Genomic DNA, 22,552 nt, shown 5'->3' with positions numbered 1-22,552 from the left:
TGTGTTTGATATATGTTTTAGCAGCCAAGGAGAAATGCCCACTAAGCAGTTAAACATTCAGGTGTAAATTTTAGCAGGGACGGAATGAAGAATTTTTTCACTTTAACAAAAACAGTAAATGCCTGCAAAGAACTTTGGGGATAAGAAATGACATATATAGAAGTGTTCCTCCACTTCCTAAGCTTACCGTCTACTAAGAAGGCTGAGTCACTGATTCTACATAGAAGTACATGTAACACAAAGTAGGCTCTGAGAGGTACCACAAGAAAAAAGCAAAGTGGTATGGGCTCCAGGAGAGAGAGGTCACACCTCTGGCTGAAGCAATCAGGGAAGGCTACCAGAAGGAAGTGATTTTCTGATTTCATTATTCACTGCAGGCTTTTCTTAGGACCTAGTGCCTGCTGATTTTTTCCATCTCTGAATGCTCTAAGATCCCAAAGTGTGGCTCATGACAAAGCAGTGAGCTTTTCCTAAAGCTAAATAGATCCAGATTGAATGACTGTCCTTTATTCCGTCCTTTCTTTTATAAAGTGGTGGTAACGGGAGATCAAAGGGATGTGGGCTTTTCTCATGTCCTTACTTGGCAAAACAATCTGCTGATTTGGAGTGGAGTGGCCTTAAGCACTCTGTGAGAGCCAACCATCTGGGAACCTGACATGTTTACCGTCTGTACCATTTATGTGGGCATCTGAACACAAACATTATTGTCCTGTTACTTGTTTCATATAAGTTAGGCTAGTATCCCTTCAAAAGAGCTCCTGCAGGCCAGAATCATGGCTGGTCTCTCTTGTGATGACCCTCTCCCACAGGCCACACGGAGCTGGACACAGAGCAGGTACTCCAAAATACTTGTTGAAAGGCCTAAACTGAATCACATTAATCTTGCACTTCCCTTACAGTAAGCAAGTCAAATTCTATTCTGCCTTGAGTTAAGCATGTGAATCGGCATTAAATCCTATTGATCCTTTAGACAGCTGTAGAAACAAAAGTCACATACAATAGACTGGTGAAGGGCTGGGAAGATAATTCTCTTCACTGAATGGAAAAATTCAGAACTCTGCTGCAGTGAAATCAAAGCTATTTTGCTAGTTTTCTGGGAGAGGGGTGGTCTCTTTCCAGTAGAACCTGACATTATTCCTATCAAGAAATATTCCTAGGAGGGGCCAAGAGCCATTGGTTCCCTCCATTGACAACACAGCTTTATGTCAAAGAAAGCCAGAGCTTTTCCAAAAGTTGTGTGCAGTAAGGAGAAAATACAATAATGTTCAGCTCTTGTCTGGGAGTATTGGAGAATTGAAGCATTGCAGAGGGAAAACACCCAACAACTGCAGTGAGGGTCCTAGCTCATTTGTGAAGAAAAGATTTAGACAGATTAAACAGAGGGATTCCATACAGATCTGGCCTGGGGCGGGCCCCATCACTTCTGGGCTTTGCTAGCCTTCAGGTTCCTTAACTGGCTAATATGATATACCCACTATAAGCTGTTAAGGTAGTTGATAGTTTTGTATATTACCACTTCCTACAAACATGAATATAGTTTCAATGCTTTAATCCAAAGCAGTAAATGATGTGGGCATTTCAATCACTGGCAGCAAGGCCATTGGGGAAGATACTGGGAAATTTAGCTTTCTGCATGCCTCCGATCATACCATCCATGGATTGTCAGGGAGTGCAGTGTTTAAAAACTTGGTCTATGGAATCAACCAAGCTAGTTCTCCAGTCCTGACTCCACCACTTACCAAGAAATGTGACACTGGGCTCTGTCTTGTCAACTGCAAAATGATATAATTCTATATCTGCCATTAGCATTGATGTGAGATGATGCATATAAAAAATCCAGTTCAGTTTCTGGCACATTATAAGAGCTCAATCTTTGATATTTAATCTTCCGATGTTAACAGTAGTTCCTGATTGCATTCCCAGGAGACTTGTCTTAGCTACTAGACTCTCTTCACACACTAAGAAAAGAAGACTTTGGGAAGAGAGTATTCCACCAAGATTTATCTAGCACAAAGCTATTTATTCAATCACTCGTTCAACAAATATCTATTCAACATCCATCTTGTACCAGGCATTTTGCAAAACGTTCGGAATATAATGAAGAATAAGACAAGCTCCTAGTCCTTGACCAACACTCAGTCTTACGGCTTTTAAGAAGCTGGCCGGGTGCGGTGGCTCACGCTTGTAATCCCAGCACTTTGGGAGACCAAGGTGAGCAGATCACAAGGTCAAGAGATCAAGACCATCCTGGCCAACATGGTGAAACCCCGTCTCTACTAAAAATACAAAAAATTAGCCGGGCGTGGTGGTGCACACCTGTAGTCCCAGCTACTTGGGAGACTGAGGCGAGAGAATTGCTTGAACCCGGGAGGCGGAGGCTACAATGAGCAGATATCATGCCACTGCACTCCAGCCTGGTGACAGAGTGAGACTCCAAATCAAAAAAAATAAAAATAAAAAGAAGAAGCTGCTAGAGGCCGGGCACAGTGACTTATGCCAGTAATCTCAGCACTTTGGCAGGTCTAGGTGGACAGATTGCTTGAGCCCAGGAGTTCAAGACCAGGCTAGGGGGATAATATGGTGAAACCTCCTGTCTACTAAAAACACAAAAATTACCTGGGTGTGGTGGCATGCACCTGTAATCCCAGCTACTCGGGAGACTGAGGCATGAGAATTGCTTGAGCCAAGGAGGCAGCGATTGCAGTGAGCCGAGATCGTGCCACTATACTCCAGTCTGGGCAACAGAGTAAGAGTGTCCCAAAAAGAAAAAAAAAAAGAAGAAGAAGCTATATTCCTTAAACTTTTTAAGCCCCTGAGGAAGGGAATTAATTGGGCAAGGGCTATCATTTGCACTAACCCACACACAAATGGAACAACATAGCCTCCCATAAAAAGTTAAAAAGTCACAAGGGAAAGTACTTCCAGAATGGCAGAGTTCTGAAAATCTACTCTTCCACAAAAGCTACGAGACATTGGAAATTTTTTAAAATTAACTTTTTCACAATTCTGGAAATTAACCAAAAGTTTACAACAATCAGAGGAGCATTTACTCAAGTAAAATAGCTAAGTTTTGGTAAGAAAAGCAGGTTTTATGATATTTTAATTTGCCCAATTCCGATCTTCCTTTACCCAGCTCAACAGCAGCTTTGAAAACCAACAGCCAGGCCGGGCTCAGTGGCTCACGCCTGTAATCTCAGCACTGGGAGGCCGAGACGGGCGGATCACTAGCTCAAGAGATCGAGACCATTCTGGCTAACATGGTGAAACCCTGTCTCTACTAAAAATACAAAAAATTAGCCGGGTGTGGTGGCGGGTGCCTGTAGTCCCAGCTACTCAGGAGGCTGAGGCAGGAGAATGGGTGAACCTGGGAGGCAGAGCTTGCAGTGAGCCAAGATCGTGCCACTGCACTCCAGCCTGGGCGACAGAGTGAGACTCCACCTCAAAAAAAAAAAAAAAAAAGAAAGAAAAGCAAAGAAAACCAACAGCCTTGGAACCATAGTAGCTGTAAAAAGCAGCAGCCTGGCACCCACTGGAGGGGAGCACACTGGTTTTGGAGCACCCCAGATAGACCCATCTCCAGAGAACTGTCATTATATGACCTGTCAAGCAACTTCATTAAAAAGCCCAATTCTCAGGACTGGTGTTCATATGATCTGACTCAGTACCAATAGTTCTTTTCCTGGGGGCATTTGTTTAAAAAAAATCAGCAACAGTTGTTTAATATGAAGGCTGCCTGAGGCAGTAGATAACAATTGGGTCAAACAATAGGCTAAACAAAAAGCAATCTAAATCCAGCAACATATAAAAAGAATTAGACACCATGACCGAGTAGAATTTATCCCAGGAATATGAGGGTGGTTCAACATAACAAAAATCAATCAATGTAATACATTACATTAATGAAAGGAAAGACAAAACTATGCATGATCATTTCATTTGACACAGAAGAAACATTTATCAAAATTCAACAAACTTACATGATAAAAACAAATGGAAAACTGTGAATAGAAGAGAATTTCTACAGCCTGATAAAGGCCATCTATTAAAAACCCATAGCTAACATCACACTTAATAGGAAACTTGAAAGGTTTTCTTCTAATATCAGGAAAAAAACAGGGATGTCCAGTGACAGCACTTTTATTCATCATCATACTAAAGATTCTAGCCAAGTCAATTAGGTAAGAAAAAGAAATAATAGGCTCCCAGTTTGGAAAGGATGAATTAAAATTGTTTCTATTCACTGATGACATGACCTTGTACAGAGAAAATCCTAAGGTATCCACAACAAAAATTATTAGGGCTGATAAATGAGTTGGGCAAGGTTGCAAGATAACATACAAAATCAATTGTGTTTTATTCAACAAAAATTATGGAAGGCTGATTCCCTGATTCATACATCATGAAAAAAGCCAATTAGATCTATAACTAAATTTGTTGAGATTTTGTCTTTTGACAGTTTCTATACACTAGCAATGAACAATCCAAAAATGAAATTAAGAAAACGATTCAATTTACAATAGCATTAAAAACAATAAAATACTTAGGAATAAATTTAACAAAAGAAGTGTAAGACTTGTACACTGAAAAAAACAATAAAACATTGTTCAAAGAAACTAAAGAAGATCTGCATAAGTGGAAAGATATTCCATGTTCGTGGACTAGAAGACTTCATATTGTTAAAATGATAATATTCTCCAAATTGTTCTTACCTTTATGGTTAACTGATTTTCAACAAGGGTGTCAAAACAATATAATGGGGAGATAGTAGTGTTTTCAAAAAAGTGCTGGGACTAATGGATATCCACATGCAAACAAATACAATTGGGCCTCTACCTCACAAAATACACAAACATTAATTCAAAACAGATTAAATACCTAAATATAAAAGCTAAAGCTATCAAACTCTGAGAAGAAAACAATGATGTGAGTCTTTGTGACCTTGGATTGGGCAATGATTTCTTAGATGTGACAACAGTAAGTCTGTCAGATTAGTATCTATGTAGGTTCAGTCAAATCCAACCATGGATTCGAGTTATTATACTATATAACCCTATACATATACACATACATACAATATACATAGAATTATTATTACTTTGCCTTTATAACAAACCCAATTTATAATTTTTAGCATTTATAATGTTTCAGTTTATAATTTCAGCATTTAAGCAAAGAGATTTTAGTTCCCAAAGTTGGGGAAAATGACAAAACAATAAGGGAAGAAAGAACCAGGCCTTAGTGACGTATATTTTTCTCTTGAGATTGTAAGGCAGAGTCTCCTTCTTTCCAGAACACTTTATTATATTTCACTTACAGATCTAATTTTCTGTGTCAAAGTATAATTCCCATGCAGAAGCTCTAACCTAAAAACGCAAAAAAAAAAAAAAAAAAGTTGTCTTCATTGTACAAACATATTCATCGCTTTAACGAGATAATAAGGGAACAAAATTTAGAATTCAAGCTAAGTAAGAATACTGTTTCAATGAACATGCCCCTAAAATAAACCAGCATTAGCAGTTAATTTATGCGTTTAGAAAATCTCAGTTCCCACCAGTAAAAATATCCTCAGTGACTAGTGCACCTTGAAAAAAATCTGGCATACTAAATAAATAATGTTCATGTGGGAGCCAGGAGCTGGGTAAGCCTTGCCTTTAGACTACTCTGTGACTACAAAAATAAAGCCTGCACTTTTGGAACTAATAAGCCTTCACTTGTCAGTATGATGAAGAGTATTGCCCAACTAAACTTTGCTCCCACTGGTTCAGTAGTTACTTATTTCTACCTAAGCACTTACCTTCTGATTTTACCCAAGTATTTAAAATCGAAAGAAAAAAGCATTATATTTCAGCACTACTTCACCCAATGACAAAATGAGTCATTATTTTTAGCTTCAAGTCACAAAAAAAATTAACAGGTTTTACATTAAAGTTAAAAATTGCTAAAAGTTACCATTATAACCTGTAATTAAAACTGCTAAACATGAATTTGCATGCAAGGTATACAAAAACACTAAAAAGTGTTTTTCTTAAAAATTATAAGAAGGCATAAAAATGTACATTTTGCTTAAAAATAAAAAATTGTCTTAAAATTAAATAAAATAAAGTGGATGGTTTAAGCAAATTATATAGACACTATAAAAACTAATCCTGCAAATAAAACTGTGTGTGTAAACGTATTAACTAAACTCAAAAGAATATTATATTTCTTTTCTGTAAATTAAACACTAAAATAAAAGCACCACAAAGTTTTCTTAAAATGCTAATCTACTGTTTAGCAAAACTTGTCAAGGGTTATAATGGGTATGTAAAAATCTTACTTCATGGTCAAACTGGTTAAAATTAAACAAAATTATCTATAAGGTTTCATTAAAATTAAGGTTAACATTAATAGCAAACTAATGTAAGGGTAAAATTTAACTTTCTCTCTTAAACACAATTTTCATATAATTGAAAATGTTAATAAATGGTTTTTGGTTTTCCAGATTGTTATCTCATCATTTTGGCAAAACAAAACAAAACAAATGGAAAAACAACTTATGATAATCTGAAGTTCTATTTCATAATATCAAAAGTTTTAAATTTTAAACGTATTTAACAGCCTTCTCAAAATCAAACTTTACTTTCAATTTTGTTTTTCCTAACTCCTGGCTTTTGGGTGCTGCACGGAGCCCCTGAAGCACCCAAAAAAGAGGTAAACAGGATTATTTGGCAACATAAAATTGCCAAAATAATGTCTAATATATTATATTTTAGGGAATATTATTAACATATGTTCCAAAACTGTATGGAATGTCTAAAGTTCTTATGTCTGAATATGTGCTATTAACCACAATTAAAGTTGTTATGTTGGGTTATTGTAAACCACAAAAATAACCAAATTTCTTTGTCAATTGTGTTTCTATCTGTATCCAAACTGGACATTTTGTTATTTACAGACAATTGTTATTTTGTTTTAATTCTCTTCAAAACATTGCTTGTATTCAAGCTGTGGAACTTTAACAAGTGCTCTCAAATGTGGGTTACTCATAACAACAAAACACACAGAACTCATAAAAAGCTAAAATGTTTATAAATATCAAGCAAAACAAAGGTTTATAAAATGGAATAAACTAATAAAAAACAAAAACAAATTTTTACCTTTTACTTAGAACACTGCTAATCTTTATCTTATTTTTCAGAGTCAAGAAAACTTGTCTTAAGCTAGCTACAGCCTTTAACAACTAAGTAAAGTATACTCCTGTGAATAGAATTTAAAGCATGTTTGTTTCTCTCTGCCTAGTTCCTCTAGAATTTAAAAACTAGTTACAAGTAGGCCCAGCACGGTGGCTCACGCCTGTAATTCCAGCACTTTGGGAGGCTGAGGCGGGCGAATCATGAGGTCAAGAGATCAAGACAATCCTGGCTAACACAGTGAAACCCCGTCTCTACTAAAAATACAAAAAAAAAAAAAAAATTAGCCGGGCATAGTGGCAGGCGCCTGTGGTCCCAGCTATTTGGGAGGCTGAGGCAGGAGAATGGTGTAAACCCAGGAGGCGGAGCTTGCAGTGAGCTGAGATCTCACCACTGCACTGCAGCCTAGGCGACAGAGTGAGACTCTGTCTCAAAAAAAAGAAAAAACTAGTTATAAGTATACTTAAATTATGATATAGTTATAAGAATCTATTTTATTTTCTAACAGAACACAATTTAAAAAAAAAAAAAAACTGGTTATTTTACCAAGGCTTTGACTGCAGCGGTGTGCTCTCCTTTAAGGAATCAAACTTGACTTATGGAGCCAATAAAACCCTTGGAAACTGGCCTCATATTTTGTGTACACAGTCCCTGTACAGGGTTTCTGATCTGTAGTAAGTAAAGAATGTCACTTTCTGACAGGCCAGGAGCCCCAAGTTATCTTAAAAGCTCAAGAAGAAACGAATTCACCCAACTCATAGGTATTTAATGGTACAAATCCATGGCTGGGTTTGGCTTTAACAAGTCTTATCTCAAATTCCTTCTATATAACAGAGTTCCATCAAAGCCGATTTAAAAGGCCTGTGTAGCAAGTAATTATTCTTGCTGCACTGTATATAAATAAGCCAAATATAATAAAGCAAACCAGTCCTACTGTAATTTGTCTTTTAATAAAAATAGGAAACTGAAAAGTAAAAATTATGTTTCAAAAACTATAGCACACCTGTTGTTAAATTCTAGTCTCGCCTAATGTTTTTCAATTTTTATTATCTTCTACAGTTTAAATTATAAATTTTATTATCTTCTAAAGTTTAAATTATATCTGTTACCGAAATTGACTCCTCAATACATCACACTCAAGTCAAAGCCTAAAGAGCTGAGAAAGCAACCTCTAACAGCCCAGAAAAACGTCCTAACAACGTTAGAAGAAAAAAAAAAATCTTAAGCTGGAAATCATAAAAGCCAACAGAATCATGGCCATTTCACAGACAACTATCCAAAAACATCTACAAACGGTGTTGCTCCTGCAGTCAATCCAAGACCAAAAAACTATCTGCCTCACCATCAGCAGGAAGTAGCCAGAAAGAACACGTCGCCCCTTGTCCTTTTATAACTATAGGGTCTGGAATGACAGAGCAGGACCACCATCATCTCAGACAAACACCGCCACTTTAAGTTCCAGCTGCCTTTCCAGCTTCATGCATTTCAAGGAAATCACTTCTTTTCTAACTACAAGCAGCCAGAAAAGGGCAGACAGTAAAACACAGATAAGATGGCTGGGGCACAGAGCAAGGCAGGGGAAAGTCTCTTGGGTAACTGCCAAACTTCACCCTCATACAATGGGCCCCAGTAAAACAGTGGGCCTTAATAAGCACATTCCTTTCACTTCAGGTACACTAAGATAGGGAAGCTAAAAGCAGACTCCAGGGATATGCCTGCAGCTGCAGAAAGATGTAGGGGAATAGACACACAACTCTCCCTCCCAGATAAGCACAACAAAGAGACACAGAAGCAGTCCAAGCCTCTGATAAACTCTCCCACCCTGAATCCTTAAAAACTCTTAGTCTGTAAGAGATTGCGACTTCTGGCCTAACTCGGTCAGACGTCCCTCCCAGGTTGAAAATAAACCTGTTGACTATTGAGCCAACATTCTTGTTTCTCTCCTCTTTCCTTAATCCTTACAACAACAAAAACTACAAATTGGACTTCATTAAAATAAAAAATTACTGCTCCAGGCTCTGGACAGTTTGGCTTTTTGTGCAGTGAGGCATCTAGTGGGTACACACTCTGCAGTTTTTCTTGTAATTCTTCTTTCTGAGGCGTTCTTAGAATTGACTAGAGATTGATTAAATAACCTGTCAAATGCGAACTGCAGTGTGCAAGCAGAATCAGGATTGTGCTTTCAAAGCTCACAACTGTGTTTAGATTAGATACTACATGGTGGCTTAATAAAAATTTCCTTTATCATATTCTAATTGCAGTTTGTTCTGCCAGAATCCACACCACCCTACACTACTTCTGTCAGATATAAAAATAGAAGATAAAAACCTGTCCAACTTTAAAATTGCCCAGCTTGAGCCAAATTGAAAATCAGAGCAGAGGCATTGAAGATAAAGGTTGGATGGTATATCCACTATTAAAAGAAGCTTCACTTCTGCATTTGTTCCTTAGCAGAAAGTGATTTCTGGGGTTGGAGTTCTTGGGAATACATAAGGGAAAGTCACATGAGGTCATCAAGACCATTACTGAAGAGCTCTAAATGTCTCTTTGGTTCAGGCTGATGCAGTAGCATAGGACAGAGATTGGCAAACTACAATTTGCTGCCTGTTTGTGTGAATAAAGTTTTATTGGCACACGGTTAAGCCCATTCATGTACATATTGTCTATGGCTGAGTTTGCACTGCAACAGCTGAGTTAGGTAGCTGCAACAGTGACAGTGTGGCCTGCAAAGCTTAAAGTACTATGTGGCCCTTTACAGAAAAATTTGACAATACCTGCCAAATAACATCAGTATTTGATGTCAATCTGGATATCTCCATTTAGATGTCTCATAGACAAATCTAGTTTGACAGGTTTAAAAAGGCATGCACTTCCATAAACCCGTTTCATCTTCAGTGTTCCCTCTCTCAGTTAATGGCACTACCATCACCAATTCACCTGAATGAGAAGACTCCCTCCCCTTTACCTCCTGCACCCCATCCATTACTCCATTCTCCATCCATCAGCGCATCCTGCCAATTCTACCTCCTCACTGTGTTTCAAATCTGACCACGTCTCTCCATTTCCACTACCATTTCCTTAGTCTAAGTCACCATCATTTTGTTTAAGATTGGCAATAGTTTTTCTTTTTTTTTTTTTCTTTTTTTTTTTTTTCTTTTTTTTTTATTGTACTTTAGGTTCTAGGGTACATGTGCATAACGTGCAGGTTTGTTACATATGTATATTTGTGCCATGTTGGTGTGCTGCACCCATCAACTCGTCAGCACCCATCAATTCATCATTTATATCATGTATAACTCCCCAATGCAATACCTCCCCCCTCCCCCCTCCCCATGATAGGCCCCGGTGTGTGATGTTCCCCTTTCCGAGTCCAAGTGATCTCATTGTTCAGTTCCCACCTATGAGTGAGAACATGCGGTGTTTGGTTTTCTCTTCTTGTGATAGTTTGCTAAGAATGATGGTTTCCAGCTGCATCCATGTCCCTACAAAGGACGCAAACTCATCGTTTTTTATGGCTGCATAGTATTCCATGGTGTATATGTGCCATATTTTCTTAATCCAGTCTGTCACAGATGGACATTTGGGTTGATTCCAAGTCTTTGCTATTGTGAATAGTGCTGCAATAAACATACGTGTGCATGTGTCTTTGTAGTAGAATAATTTATAATCCTTTGGGTATATACCCAGTAGTGGGATGGCTGGGTCATATGGTACATCTAGTTCTAGATCCTTGAGGAATTGCCATACTGTTTTCCATAATGGTTGAACTAGTTTACAATCCCACCAACAGTGTAAAAGTGTTCCTATTTCTCCACATCCTCTCCAACAACTGTTGTTTCCTGATTTTTTAATGATTGCCATTCTAGCTGGTGTGAGATGGTATCTCATTGTGGTTTTGATTTGCATTTCTCTGATGGCCAGTGATGATGAGCATTTTTTCATGTGTCTGTTGGCTGTATGAATGTCTTCTTTTGAGAAATGTCTGTTCATATCCTTTCCCCACTTTTTGATGGGGTTGTTTGCTTTTTTCTTGTATATTTGATTGAGTTCTTTGTAGATTCTGGATATTAGCCCTTTGTCAGATGAGTAGATTGCAAAAATTTTCTCCCATTCTGTAGGTTGCCTGTTCACTCTGGTGGTAGTATCTTTTGCTGTGCAGAAGCTCTTTAGTTTAATTAGATCCCATTTGTCAATTTTGGCTTTTGCTGCCATTGCTTTTGGTGTTTTAGACATGAAGTCCTTGTCCATGCCTATGTCCTGAATGGTACTACCTAGGTTTTCTTCTAGGGTTTTTATGGTATTAGGTCTAACATTTAAGTCTCTAATCCATCTTGAATTAATCTTTGTATAAGGAGTAAGGAAAGGATCCAGTTTCAGCTTTCTACTTATGGCTAGCCAATTTTCCCAGCACCATTTATTAAATAGGGAATCCTTTCCCCATTTCCTGTTTCTCTCAGGTTTGTCAAAGATCAGATGGCTGTAGATGTGTGGTATTATTTCTGAGGACTCTGTTCTGTTCCATTGGTCTATAGCTCTGTTTTGGTACCAGTACCATGCTGCTTTGGTTACTGTAGCCTTGTAGTATAGTTTGAAGTCAGGTAGCGTGACGCCTCCAGCTTTGTCCTTTTGACTTAGAATTGTCTTGGCAATGCGGGCTCTTTTTTGGTTCCATATGAACTTTAAAGCAGTTTTTTCCAATTCTGTGAAGAAACTCATTGGTAGCTTGATGGGGATGGCATTGAATCTATAAATAACGTTGGGCAGTATGGCCATTTTCACGATATTGATTCTTCCTATCCATGAGCATGGTATGTTCTTCCATTTGTTTGTGTCCTCTTTCATTTCACTGAGCAGTGGTTTGTAGTTCTCCTTGAAGACGTCCTTGACATCCCTTGTAAGTTGGATTCCTAGGTATTTTATTCTCTTTGAAGCAATTGTGAATGGAAGTTCATTCCTGATTTGGCTCTCTGCATGTCTGTTACTGGTGTATAAGAATGCTTGTGATTTTTGCACATTAATTTTGTATCATGAGACTTTGCTGAAGTTGCTTATCAGCTTAAGGAGACTTTGGGCTGAGACGATGGGGTTTTCTAAATATACAATCATGTCATCTGCAAACAGGAACAATTTGATTTCTTCTTTTCCTAACTGAATACCCTCGATTTCTTTCTCTTGCCTGATTGCCCTAGCCAGAACTTCCAACACTATGTTGAATAGGAGTGGTGAGAGAGGGCATCCTTGTCTTGTGCCAGTTTTCAAAGGGAATGCTTCCAGTTTGTGCCCATTTAATAGATATTGGCTGTGGGTTTGTCATAAATAGCTCTTATTATTTTGAGGTACGTTCCATCAATACCGAATTTACTGAGCGTTTTTAGCATGAAGGGCTGTTGAATTTTGTCAAAAGCCTTTTCTGCATCTATTGAGATAATCATGTGGTTCTTGTCTTTGGTTCTGTTTATATGCTGGATTATGTTTATTGATTTGCGAATGTTGAACCAGCCTTGCATCCCAGGGATGAAGCCCACTTGATCGTGGTGGATAAGCTTTTTGATGTGCTGCTGAATCCGGTTTGCCAGTATTTTATTGAGGATTTTTGCATCGATGTTCATCAGGGATATTGGTCTAAAATTCTCTTTTTTTGTTGTGTCTCTGCCAGGCTTTGGTATCAGGATGATGTTGGCCTCATAAAATGAGTTAGGGAGGATTCCCTCTTTTTCTATTGATTGGAATAGTTTCAGAAGGAATGGTACCAGCTCCTCCTTGTACCTCTGGTAGAATTCAGCTGTGAATCCATCTGGTCCTGGACTTTTTTTGGTGGGTAAGCTATTAATTGTTGCCTCAATTTCAGAGCCTGCTATTGGTCTATTCAGGGATTCAACTTCTTCCTGGTTTAGTCTTGGAAGAGTGTAAGTGTCCAGGAAATTATCCATTTCTGCTAGATTTCCTAGCTGATTTGCATAGAGGTGTTTATAGTATTCTCTGATGGTTGTTTGTATTTCTGTGGGGTCGGTGGTGATATCCCCTTTATCATTTTTTATTGCATCTATTTGATTCCTCTCTCTTTTCTTCTTTATTAGTCTTGCTAGCAGTCTGTCAATTTTGTTGATCTTTTCAGAAAACCAACTCCTGGATTCATTGATTTTTTGGAGGGTTTTTTGTGTCTCTATCTCCTTCAGTTCTGCTCTGATCTTAGTTATTTCTTGCCTTCTGCTAGCTTTTGAATGTGTTTGCTCTTGCCTCTCTAGTTCTTTTAATTGTGATGTTAGAGTGTCAATTTTAGATCTTTCCTGCTTTCTCTTGTGGGCATTTAGTGCTATAAATTTCCCTCTACACACTGCTTTAAATGTGTCCCAGAGATTCTGGTATGTTGTATCTTTGTTCTCATTGGTTTCAAAGAACATCTTTATTTCTGCCTTCATTTCGTTATGTACCCAGTAGTCATTCAGGAGCAGGTTGTTCAGTTTCCATGTAGTTGAGTGGTTTTGATTGAGTTTCTTAGTCCTGAGTTCTAGTTTGATTGCACTGTGGTCTGAGAGACAGTTTGTTATAATTTCTGTTCTTTTACATTTGCTGAGGAGTGCTTTACTTCCAATTATGTGGTCAATTTTGGAATAAGTGCGATGAGGTGCTGAGAAGAATGTATATTCTGTTGATCTGGGGTGGAGAGTTCTATAGATGTCTATTAGGTCCGCTTGGTGCAGAGATGAGTTCAATTCCTGGATATCCTTGTTAACTTTCTGTCTCGTTGATCTGTCTAATGTTGACAGTGGAGTGTTGAAGTCTCCCATTATTATTGTATGGGAGTCTAAGTCTCTTTGTAAGTCTCTAAGGACTTGCTTTATGAATCTGGGTGCTCCTGTATTGGGTGCATATATATTTAGGAGAGTTAGCTCTTCCTGTTGAATTGATCCCTTTACCATTATGTAATGGCCTTCTTTGTCTCTTTTGATCTTTGATGGTTTAAAGTCTGTTTTATCAGAGACTAGGATTGCAACCCCTGCTTTTTTTGTTCTCCATTTGCTTGGTAGATCTTCCTCCATCCCTTTATTTTGAGCCTATGTATATCTCTGCATGTGAGATGGGTCTCCTGAATACAGCAGACTGATGGGTCTTGACTCTTTATCCAGTTTGCCAGTCTGTGTCTTTTAATTGGAGCATTTAGTCCATTTACATTTAAGGTTAATATTGTTATGTGTGAACTTGATCCTGCCATTATGATATTAACTGGTTATTTTGCTTGTTAGTTGATGCAGTTTCTTCCTAGCCTCGATGGTCTTTACAGTTTGGCATGTTTTTGCAATGGCTGGTACCGGTTGTTCCTTTCCATGTTTAGGGCTTCCTTCAGGGTCTCTCGTAAGGCAGGCCTGGTGGTGACAAAATCTCTAAGCATTTGCTTATCTGTAAAGGATTTTATTTCTCCTTCACTGATGAAACTTAGTTTGGCTGGATATGAAATTCTGGGTTGAAAATTCTTTTCTTTAAGAATGTTGAATATTGGTCCCCACTCTCTTCTGGCTTGGAGAGTTTCTGCCGAGAGATCTGCTGTTAGTCTGATGGGCTTCCCTTTGTGGGTAACCCGACCTTTCTCTCTGGCTGCCCTTAAGATTTTTTCCTTCATTTCAACTTTGGTGAATCTGGCAATTATGTGTCTTGGAGTTGCTCTTCTGGAGGAGTATCTTTGTGGCGTTCTCTGTATTTCCTGAATTTGAATGTTGGCCTGCCCTACTAGGTTGGGGAAGTTCTCCTGGATGATATCCTGAAGAGTGTTTTCCAACTTGGTTCCATTTTCCCCCTCACTTTCAGGCACCCCAATCAGACGTAGATTTGGTCTTTTTACATAATCCCATACTTCTTGTAGGCTTTGTTCATTTCTTTTTCTTCTTTTTTCTTTTGGTTTCTCTTCTCGCTTCATTTCATTCATTTGATCCTCAATCGCTGATACTCTTTCTTCCAGTTGATCGAGTCGGTTACTGAAGCTTGTGCATTTGTCACGTATTTCTCGTGTCATGGTTTTCATCTCTGTCATTTTGTTTATGATCTTCTCTGCATTAATTAGTCTAGCTGTCAATTCTTCCACTCTTTTTTCAAGATTTTTAGTTTCTTTGCGCTGGGTACGTAATTCCTCCTTTAGCTCTGAGAAGTTTGATGGACTGAAGCCTTCTTCTCTCATCTCGTCAAAGTCATTCTCTGACCAGCTTCGATCCGTTGCTGGCGATGGGCTGCACTCCTTTGCAGGGGGAGATGCGCTCTTATTTTTTGAATTTCCCCCTTTTCTGCCCTGCTTTTTCCCCATCTTTGTGGTTTTATCTGTCTCTGGTCTTTGATAATGGTGACGTACTGATGGGGTTTTGGTATAGGTGTCCTTCCTGTTTGATAGTTTTCCTTCTGACAGTCACGACCCTCAGCTATAGGTCTGTTGGAGATTGCTTGAGGTCCACTCCAGACCCTGTTTGCCTGGGTATCAGCAGCAGAGGTTGCAGAAGATAGAATATTGCTGAACAGCGAGTGTACCTGTCTGATTCTTACTTTGGAAGCTTCCTCTCAGGGGAAGCTGTGAGGTGTGGGGTGTCAGACTGCCCCTAGTGGGGGATGTCTCCCACTTAGGCTACTCAGGGGTCAGTGACCCACTTGAGCAGGCAGTCTGTCCGTTCTCAGATCTCAACCTCCGTGTTGGGAGATCCACTGCTCTCTTCAAAGCTGTCAGAGTCGTTCGCGTCTGCTCAGGCCTCTGTTGCTTCCCCTGTTGTTTTTTTTGCTGAGCCCTGCCCCCAGAGGTGGAGTCTATAAAGACAGGCAGGTTTCCTTGAGCTGCTGTGAGCTCCACCCAGTTCGAGCTTCCCAGAGGCTTTGTTTACCTACTTAAGCCTCAGCAATGGCGGGCGCCCCTCCCCCAGTCTCGCTGCTGCCTCGCGGTTAGATCGCCGCAGACTGCTGTGTTAACAATGAGGGAGGCTCCGTGGGTGTGGGACCCTCCCGGCCAGGTGAGGGATATATTCTTCTGGTGTGCCCGTTTGCTTAGAGCGCGGTATTGGGGTGGGAGTTACCCGATTTTCCAGGTGTTGTGTGTCTCAGTTCCCCTGGCTAGGAAAAGGGATACCCTTCCCCCTTGCACTTCCCAGGTGAGGCGATGCCTCGCCCTGCTTCAGCTCTCGCTGGTCAGGCTGCAGCAACCGACCAGCACCGATTGTCCGGCACTCCCTAGTGAGATGACCCCAGTACCTCAGCTGAAGATGCAGAAATCACCGGTCTTCTGTGTCGCTCGCGCTGGGAGTTGGAGACTGGAGCTGTTCCTATTCAGCCATCTTGCTCCGCCCCAAGATTGGCAATAGTTTTCTAACTAATCTTTCTGCCTCTAGTTTTTACCACCCTCTGCTTCTAATCCATCCTCCACCCAGTAACCAGAAGGATCTTTTCAACATCTAAATCTAATTTTCTTACATGCATAATAATATATGTAGCTAAGATTTAATGAGCCTTTACTGTGTGCCAGGCATAGTTCTAAGCATTCTGTATGTAGTAACTGATCTTAATCCTCACACCGACCCTATAAGGTAGATATTATTATCTCCATTCTTTAGAGGAAGACATTAAAACAGAGTAGAACTTGTTCAGTTACACTGTTAGTAAACAACAGAGCCAGTTGTAACTGCTTTATTATACTACTCTACACACACAGACACACACACACACACTCACACACACTACTTATGGCTTCTCATTGCTCTTAAAATAGTCCATACTACGGTTATTTATTTATTTATTTATTTTTGGAGATGGAGTCTTGCTCTGTTGCCCAGCCTAGAGTGCAGTGTGCAGTGGCGCAACCTCGGCTCACTGCAACCTCCACCTTCTGGGCTCAAGTGATTCTCCTGCCCCACCCTCCCGAGTAGCTGGGATTACAGGCACACACCACCACGCCCAGCTAATTTTTGTATTTTTAGTAGAAACGGGATTTCATCATGTTGGCCAGGCTAGCCTCAAACTCCTGACCTCAAGTGATCTGCCCTCCTTGGCCATTATTATGATTATTATAATTATGATTATTATTATTATTATTTGAGACAGGGTCTCACTCTTTTGCCCAGGCTGGAGTACAGTGGCACTATCTCTGCTCACTGCAGCCTCTGCCTCCTGGGTACAAGCGATTCTCTTGCCTCAGCCACCTGAGTAACTGGGATTACAGGTGCACGCCAACACGCCCCGCAATTTTTGTATTTTTAGTAGAGACGGGGTTTCACCATGTTGGCAAGACTGGTCTTGAATTCCTGGCCTCAAGCGATCTCCCCGTCTCAGCCTCTCAAAGCGCCAGGACTACAGGCATGAGCCACCGTGCCCAGCTGAGTCCATACTATTTTTAATGGCCAAAGACCATCGTCTTGATCTTCTCTAACCCCTGTTTACCTCTCCAGCCTGGTCTCTTGCCATTCACAGCCTTGCAATTTAAGCTGCAGCCACCCTGACTACTGTAGCCCCACACACACAAGACAGGCTCTTTTTCACCTCTATGCCTTAGTCATGTGATCATCTCTGCCCTGGCTGTTTACTCTCTTTTCTTCTCCTCTCCCACACCTAGGCAACTGTTGCATATCTTTTAATGCTCCAGGCAGGTATCACCTACTCCAGGAAGCCTTCGCTAATCTATCCAGATTTGTCCCTCCTTTGTGCTCCCGTTATGCCATGGTCATATCGTTTTCGGTGCCCTTACTATACAATTGTGTAACTCTCCTTTTGTGCTTCTGTTTCCCTCAGTAGAATGTGAGCTCCCAGCAGTTCTTCTACTGCAAAGTTCTTGCTTTACTGTTTGACTTTTCTGTATTTTCTTGGACTTCATCATCCCAGCCTTTGGCATAGGCTACTATGGCCAAAAAAAAAAGGTAGAAAGGGACTATAGGATTTTGTCTTTTTGTGTATGAATGTGTGGAAAGGAAGTGTGAGGACATAATGGAGTTCATAAATATGTTTGGAGGAAATGAGACCACAGGATGAAAACATTTTAGAGTTTATTTTTCGTAGTTTCATACCAGTAATCTTCTTTAGGACAGGCTAGACCCCAAAATATATAATGGCTCTAACACAACAGAACTTTCTCCGTGATGTAACAGTCCAAAACAGGTATTCTTGTTCAGCAGGCTAGTTCTGCTAACACGGTTATTGAGGGACGAGGGCTGACAGAAGCCCCTAGATCACGCCAGGTTATCACATCCCAGTCAGTCAGAAAAGGAAAAGAACATGGAGGAGCACACATGGGAGACTTCTATAGGCCAGGCCAAATAGTGCCACACAGCATTTCCCACAGTGAGAAATTAGTCATGTGGCCACACCTCACTGCAAGGGAGCCTGGGTAATGTAGTCCAACTATGTGCTCAAGGAGAAGAAGAATGGTTCCTTTGTACTAGCAAGCTAAACGGTGCAGCTCTGTTTAACCTGTCCCATGGGAAGCTGGGGTTGTCAAATGTAGGCAGTATTTAAAATCGTAGTTGACAGCTGAGCTCCCTGTTGAGTCACTCACCAGGAAGTAGCAGCTGGATAATGATTTGCAATGCTGATGATTCCTTAATTATTAATCACTGACACTTTGTAGATTGCCTTTGAGTAAAATCCCAGCTGGGTTAGTATGCAATAGCGTAATGCCAGCCCCCCAATATTTTTTCCTCTTTTGCATGTCTAGACTAGAGACGGTGTTAAATAGATGGCACAGTAGCAACCTGATTCATTACAAGCTAACCAAGAGGTGCTCAAAACAAAATCAAGAATAATAAAAACAAAATATAAAAGGAAATTCATTTTCATTTCAAACCCTAGCTACAGGCATGGGCTTATTCCCTGCCAGTTTATGTTTGCCCAAACAGAGTGCACATTGATGATGACCTCACATAGACTAAGGGAGTGAGCAGATGTGAATCAATTTGAAATGAAATATCTCCATGGTTCTCTGCTAAAAGGCATATAAGTTCCCAGGAGAGTTTGTAAAACAGCTACCCAGGCTCTACTACCTCCTCCATCCCCACCCCAGAGTCTCATTTAGTCAGTCTGTGGAAGGACCTGGGGATTTAGATTTTTTAATATTCCCTGGATGATTCTGATATAAAACTACGTTTGAGGAAACACAACTCTGACAGGGTGGGAGGGACAATAGGAAGGCATGCCAAAGCATGAACCAGAGTGATTTTGTTTTAATATATTAAAAAATAATGAACACTAAGGAAAATCTAGTTTCATATTATGACATGTAGAGCCATCTCTGGGGTTAGATGCATTCACAGGAACCTAGAAAACAGGCCTCTTTTGGGGATTGGCCATACAACCCCTTGCCAGAACTGACTGTAAACTAGGAGAGGTATTATGATGGTAGACTTTCTCCTGGACATTCCAGATGCCTAACTTGTTTTCTTCTTTTCCCAGTTTGTTGCTCAGCCCAACTGCCAACAGTTGCTTGCCACCCTGTGGTATGACGGCTTCCCTGGATGGCGGCGGAAACACTGGGTAGTCAAGCTTCTAACCTGCATGACCATTGGGTTCCTGTTTCCCATGCTGTCTATAGCCTACCTGATCTCACCCAGGAGCAACCTTGGGCTGTTCATCAAGAAACCCTTTATCAAGTTTATCTGCCACACAGCATCCTATTTGACCTTCCTCTTTATGCTTCTCCTGGCTTCTCAGCACATTGTCAGGACAGACCTTCATGTACAGGGGCCTCCCCCAACTGTCGTGGAATGGATGATATTGCCTTGGGTTCTAGGTGAGTCAAAGGGACCAGGAGCTATGGCCAGACTGCCTGATAGTCCTGTTTAAATAAACTACTAGAACAGGCAGTCAGACTAGCTCTGAGCTAGGGTACCCCCAGCCCACCCCCATGCAGTGTGGTAGTCCTTTCTTAGGAGTCTCAGAAATGTAGTTCCTTCTGTCCCAGACCCTGGTCATTCAATATTGCCTGGTCCATGGTGAGATTGGCAGTACACCTAGGGCTTGCTTTTGCTAATCTAATATCTTCAAGGACAGAGAAGCTGTCTGTCATTTATTCTAGAGACAAAACCAAGTATCAGTCAGGACAGGCCTCAAGTAAGGTAGGTAGAGCAAGTGCTGATCAGTCTATTCAAAGCACCTTTTCCCATAACCAAGGGACACATGAATCTGCTAATTTCTCATAGCTACTCCACATGACTCAGTTCTTGTTCAAGGTTTACATTCTATTTGGACACTGATTTCACAACCAAGGGGGAATTCACACACATCATGGTAAAAACAGCCCTACCAGCAGTCTCCAGGCATAATTAGATTGCACTGGAGTCTCCAGCACACGGCCATCTTCTAAGTCCTTGCTACTCAAACTGTGGTCCCCAAACCAGCAATATCAATACCACCTGGGAGATTATTTGACACACAGAACCTCAGGTGCCACCTGGGATCTGAATTTTAACATGATCTTCAGATAATTCACATGTACTTTAAAGTCTGAGAAAGTACTGCCCTAGACCACAACCACACCTTTTACTATTTTCTTTATTTCAAGGCTGAAGAAACATCCATGTCATCAGGTAAAATTTTACAACACTTCTACATGATGAAAGAAAAAAGGGGAAAAAAATGAGCTATAAATTATTTTGGGCCCCATTGCCTAGCTTTAGCCCCAACATCTGGTAATTTGATCCATGATCAGCTTGCTCACCTCAAAACACATTGAGAAGTTTTCTTTCCTGAACCTAGTGGAAAGTAAGGACTATGGGATAATACTGATCTAATTAATTTATTGATGAAATTACTCCCATTCCAAAATGGAAAGAAAGTAGAAACAGGCACCCAAAATTGCAGCAGCATTTCAGTAACTATAGTAAAAATGCTAAGAGTAGTACCCAGAAAAGTATAACATATGGGCATTCTCAGGAAAAGCCTACCAAGTTTGGCAAGTTCAAAACTGGGAGGTGGAGTAGGAAAGCAAGTGATTATTGTCTCTCAAGGCTTCACTCCACCGAGACCCTAGTTCATTCCTTAATTCCATCCTTATTCACTTGGAGGGGGGGATCCTTCTATGATGACCAGGGTTGACCCTATGTAGAAATAAACTGTTTGCCTCCATTATTCAGGTTTCATTTGGGGTGAGATTAAGGAAATGTGGGATGGTGGATTTACTGAATACATCCATGACTGGTGGAACCTGATGGATTTTGCAATGAACTCCCTCTACCTGGCAACTATTTCCTTGAAGATTGTGGCCTATGTCAAGGTAAATTGGAATGTCTGCTATTTTTCCTACACAGCGATTTTGGTTACATTAAGCTTTTGCACTGAGAGCATAAAGAGTTTTGAGAAAAAGTGATGATGATGATGACGGCTCAATCCATGTGGGAAATTACCATATAAACAGACATTCTTTCAGTGGTTTGTAAGCAGTGTCCACCTAAGCAAAGAAAGTGGAAAATGGAACAATTTGCAAATGAATCATTAGCTTCTGAGGCTTTCAGGGTAAAAGGGTCTTCAGCTTTCAGTGTTTAAATGCTCTCTACGATGTCCTTGCCAACATAATGGCCCAATGATGCTTGCATGGGGCTGGGGCAGAAAATTCACTGAATTCACTATCTTCAAAAGCTTCTCTTAATCCTTGTCAACTCATTCAAAAGGGCTACTTTATATATGTCTAATATTATTCTCTCTGTGACATAATCATTAGTAATTCTTCCTCCCTGTGGGGTCATACAAAACAAGACTGTTTCTTCCTAACAATGCTTCTGATATGACATCATCTCTCCCTAACCCTCTGAGTTGTCTCTTCTCAAAGCTAAACATTCCATTCCCATTTCTCTCAACTGCACTTCATATAATGACAAGTAGCGGAATCCCAGACATTTGACTACAGGTGGCATAGACTTTTAATAGCTTCTTCCTTGCTCATCACTTCCACCACCAGGATAACCACTCAAGCAGTTGTAAATCCAGCATTTTTAGTATCACCCAACCTGTGCTTCTCTAGCAATTCAGATGTATATATATATATATATACACATACACACACACACACATACACACACACACCACCTTAATGCTTTTCCCTCACAATATTCAGCTCGAATTATCCTGAAAAAAACTTTATGTCTGATGTCTTACTTTGGGTAATCACAGGCTCTGAGTTCAGGTCTGGTGCTTATTAAATAATGGGATTGCTGTCCTCCTTGTAGCCTGAGTTAAACTTCTCCATCATGCTGACAATTCAGTCTCCAAGATTGTATAGTCAGTCATGCTTTTTGGCTCTAAATTCCACATTAAGGACTTTTAGAATGGAAATATGGTTGTCCCCCAAATCTCCAACAACTTAGTTTATTTTTGTATCCCTAATATGCATATTGCATAAATTTTAAGACCTTGGGAGTTATGTAGAGCATGCATATTGA

General features: G+C 40.1%; 1 protein-coding gene across 1 annotated transcript in view; it reads left to right on the top strand.

Moving 5' to 3' along the window:
* The window catches only part of TRPC5 (transient receptor potential cation channel subfamily C member 5), a 345,492-nt gene that overhangs the window by 240,628 nt on the left and 82,312 nt on the right, over positions 1-22,552 (top strand). Inside the window, exons 4-5 of the mRNA XM_030934047.1 lie at positions 19,572-19,908; positions 21,251-21,390. Coding sequence (XP_030789907.1) covers positions 19,572-19,908; positions 21,251-21,390 — 477 coding nt within the window. The remainder of the gene's footprint in view (positions 1-19,571; positions 19,909-21,250; positions 21,391-22,552) is intronic.

This window comes from Rhinopithecus roxellana, chromosome 7 (assembly GCF_007565055.1).
Source record: "Rhinopithecus roxellana isolate Shanxi Qingling chromosome 7, ASM756505v1, whole genome shotgun sequence".
Taxonomy (NCBI): domain Eukaryota; kingdom Metazoa; phylum Chordata; class Mammalia; order Primates; family Cercopithecidae; genus Rhinopithecus; species Rhinopithecus roxellana.
This window is presented reverse-complemented; position numbering and strand designations above follow the sequence as displayed.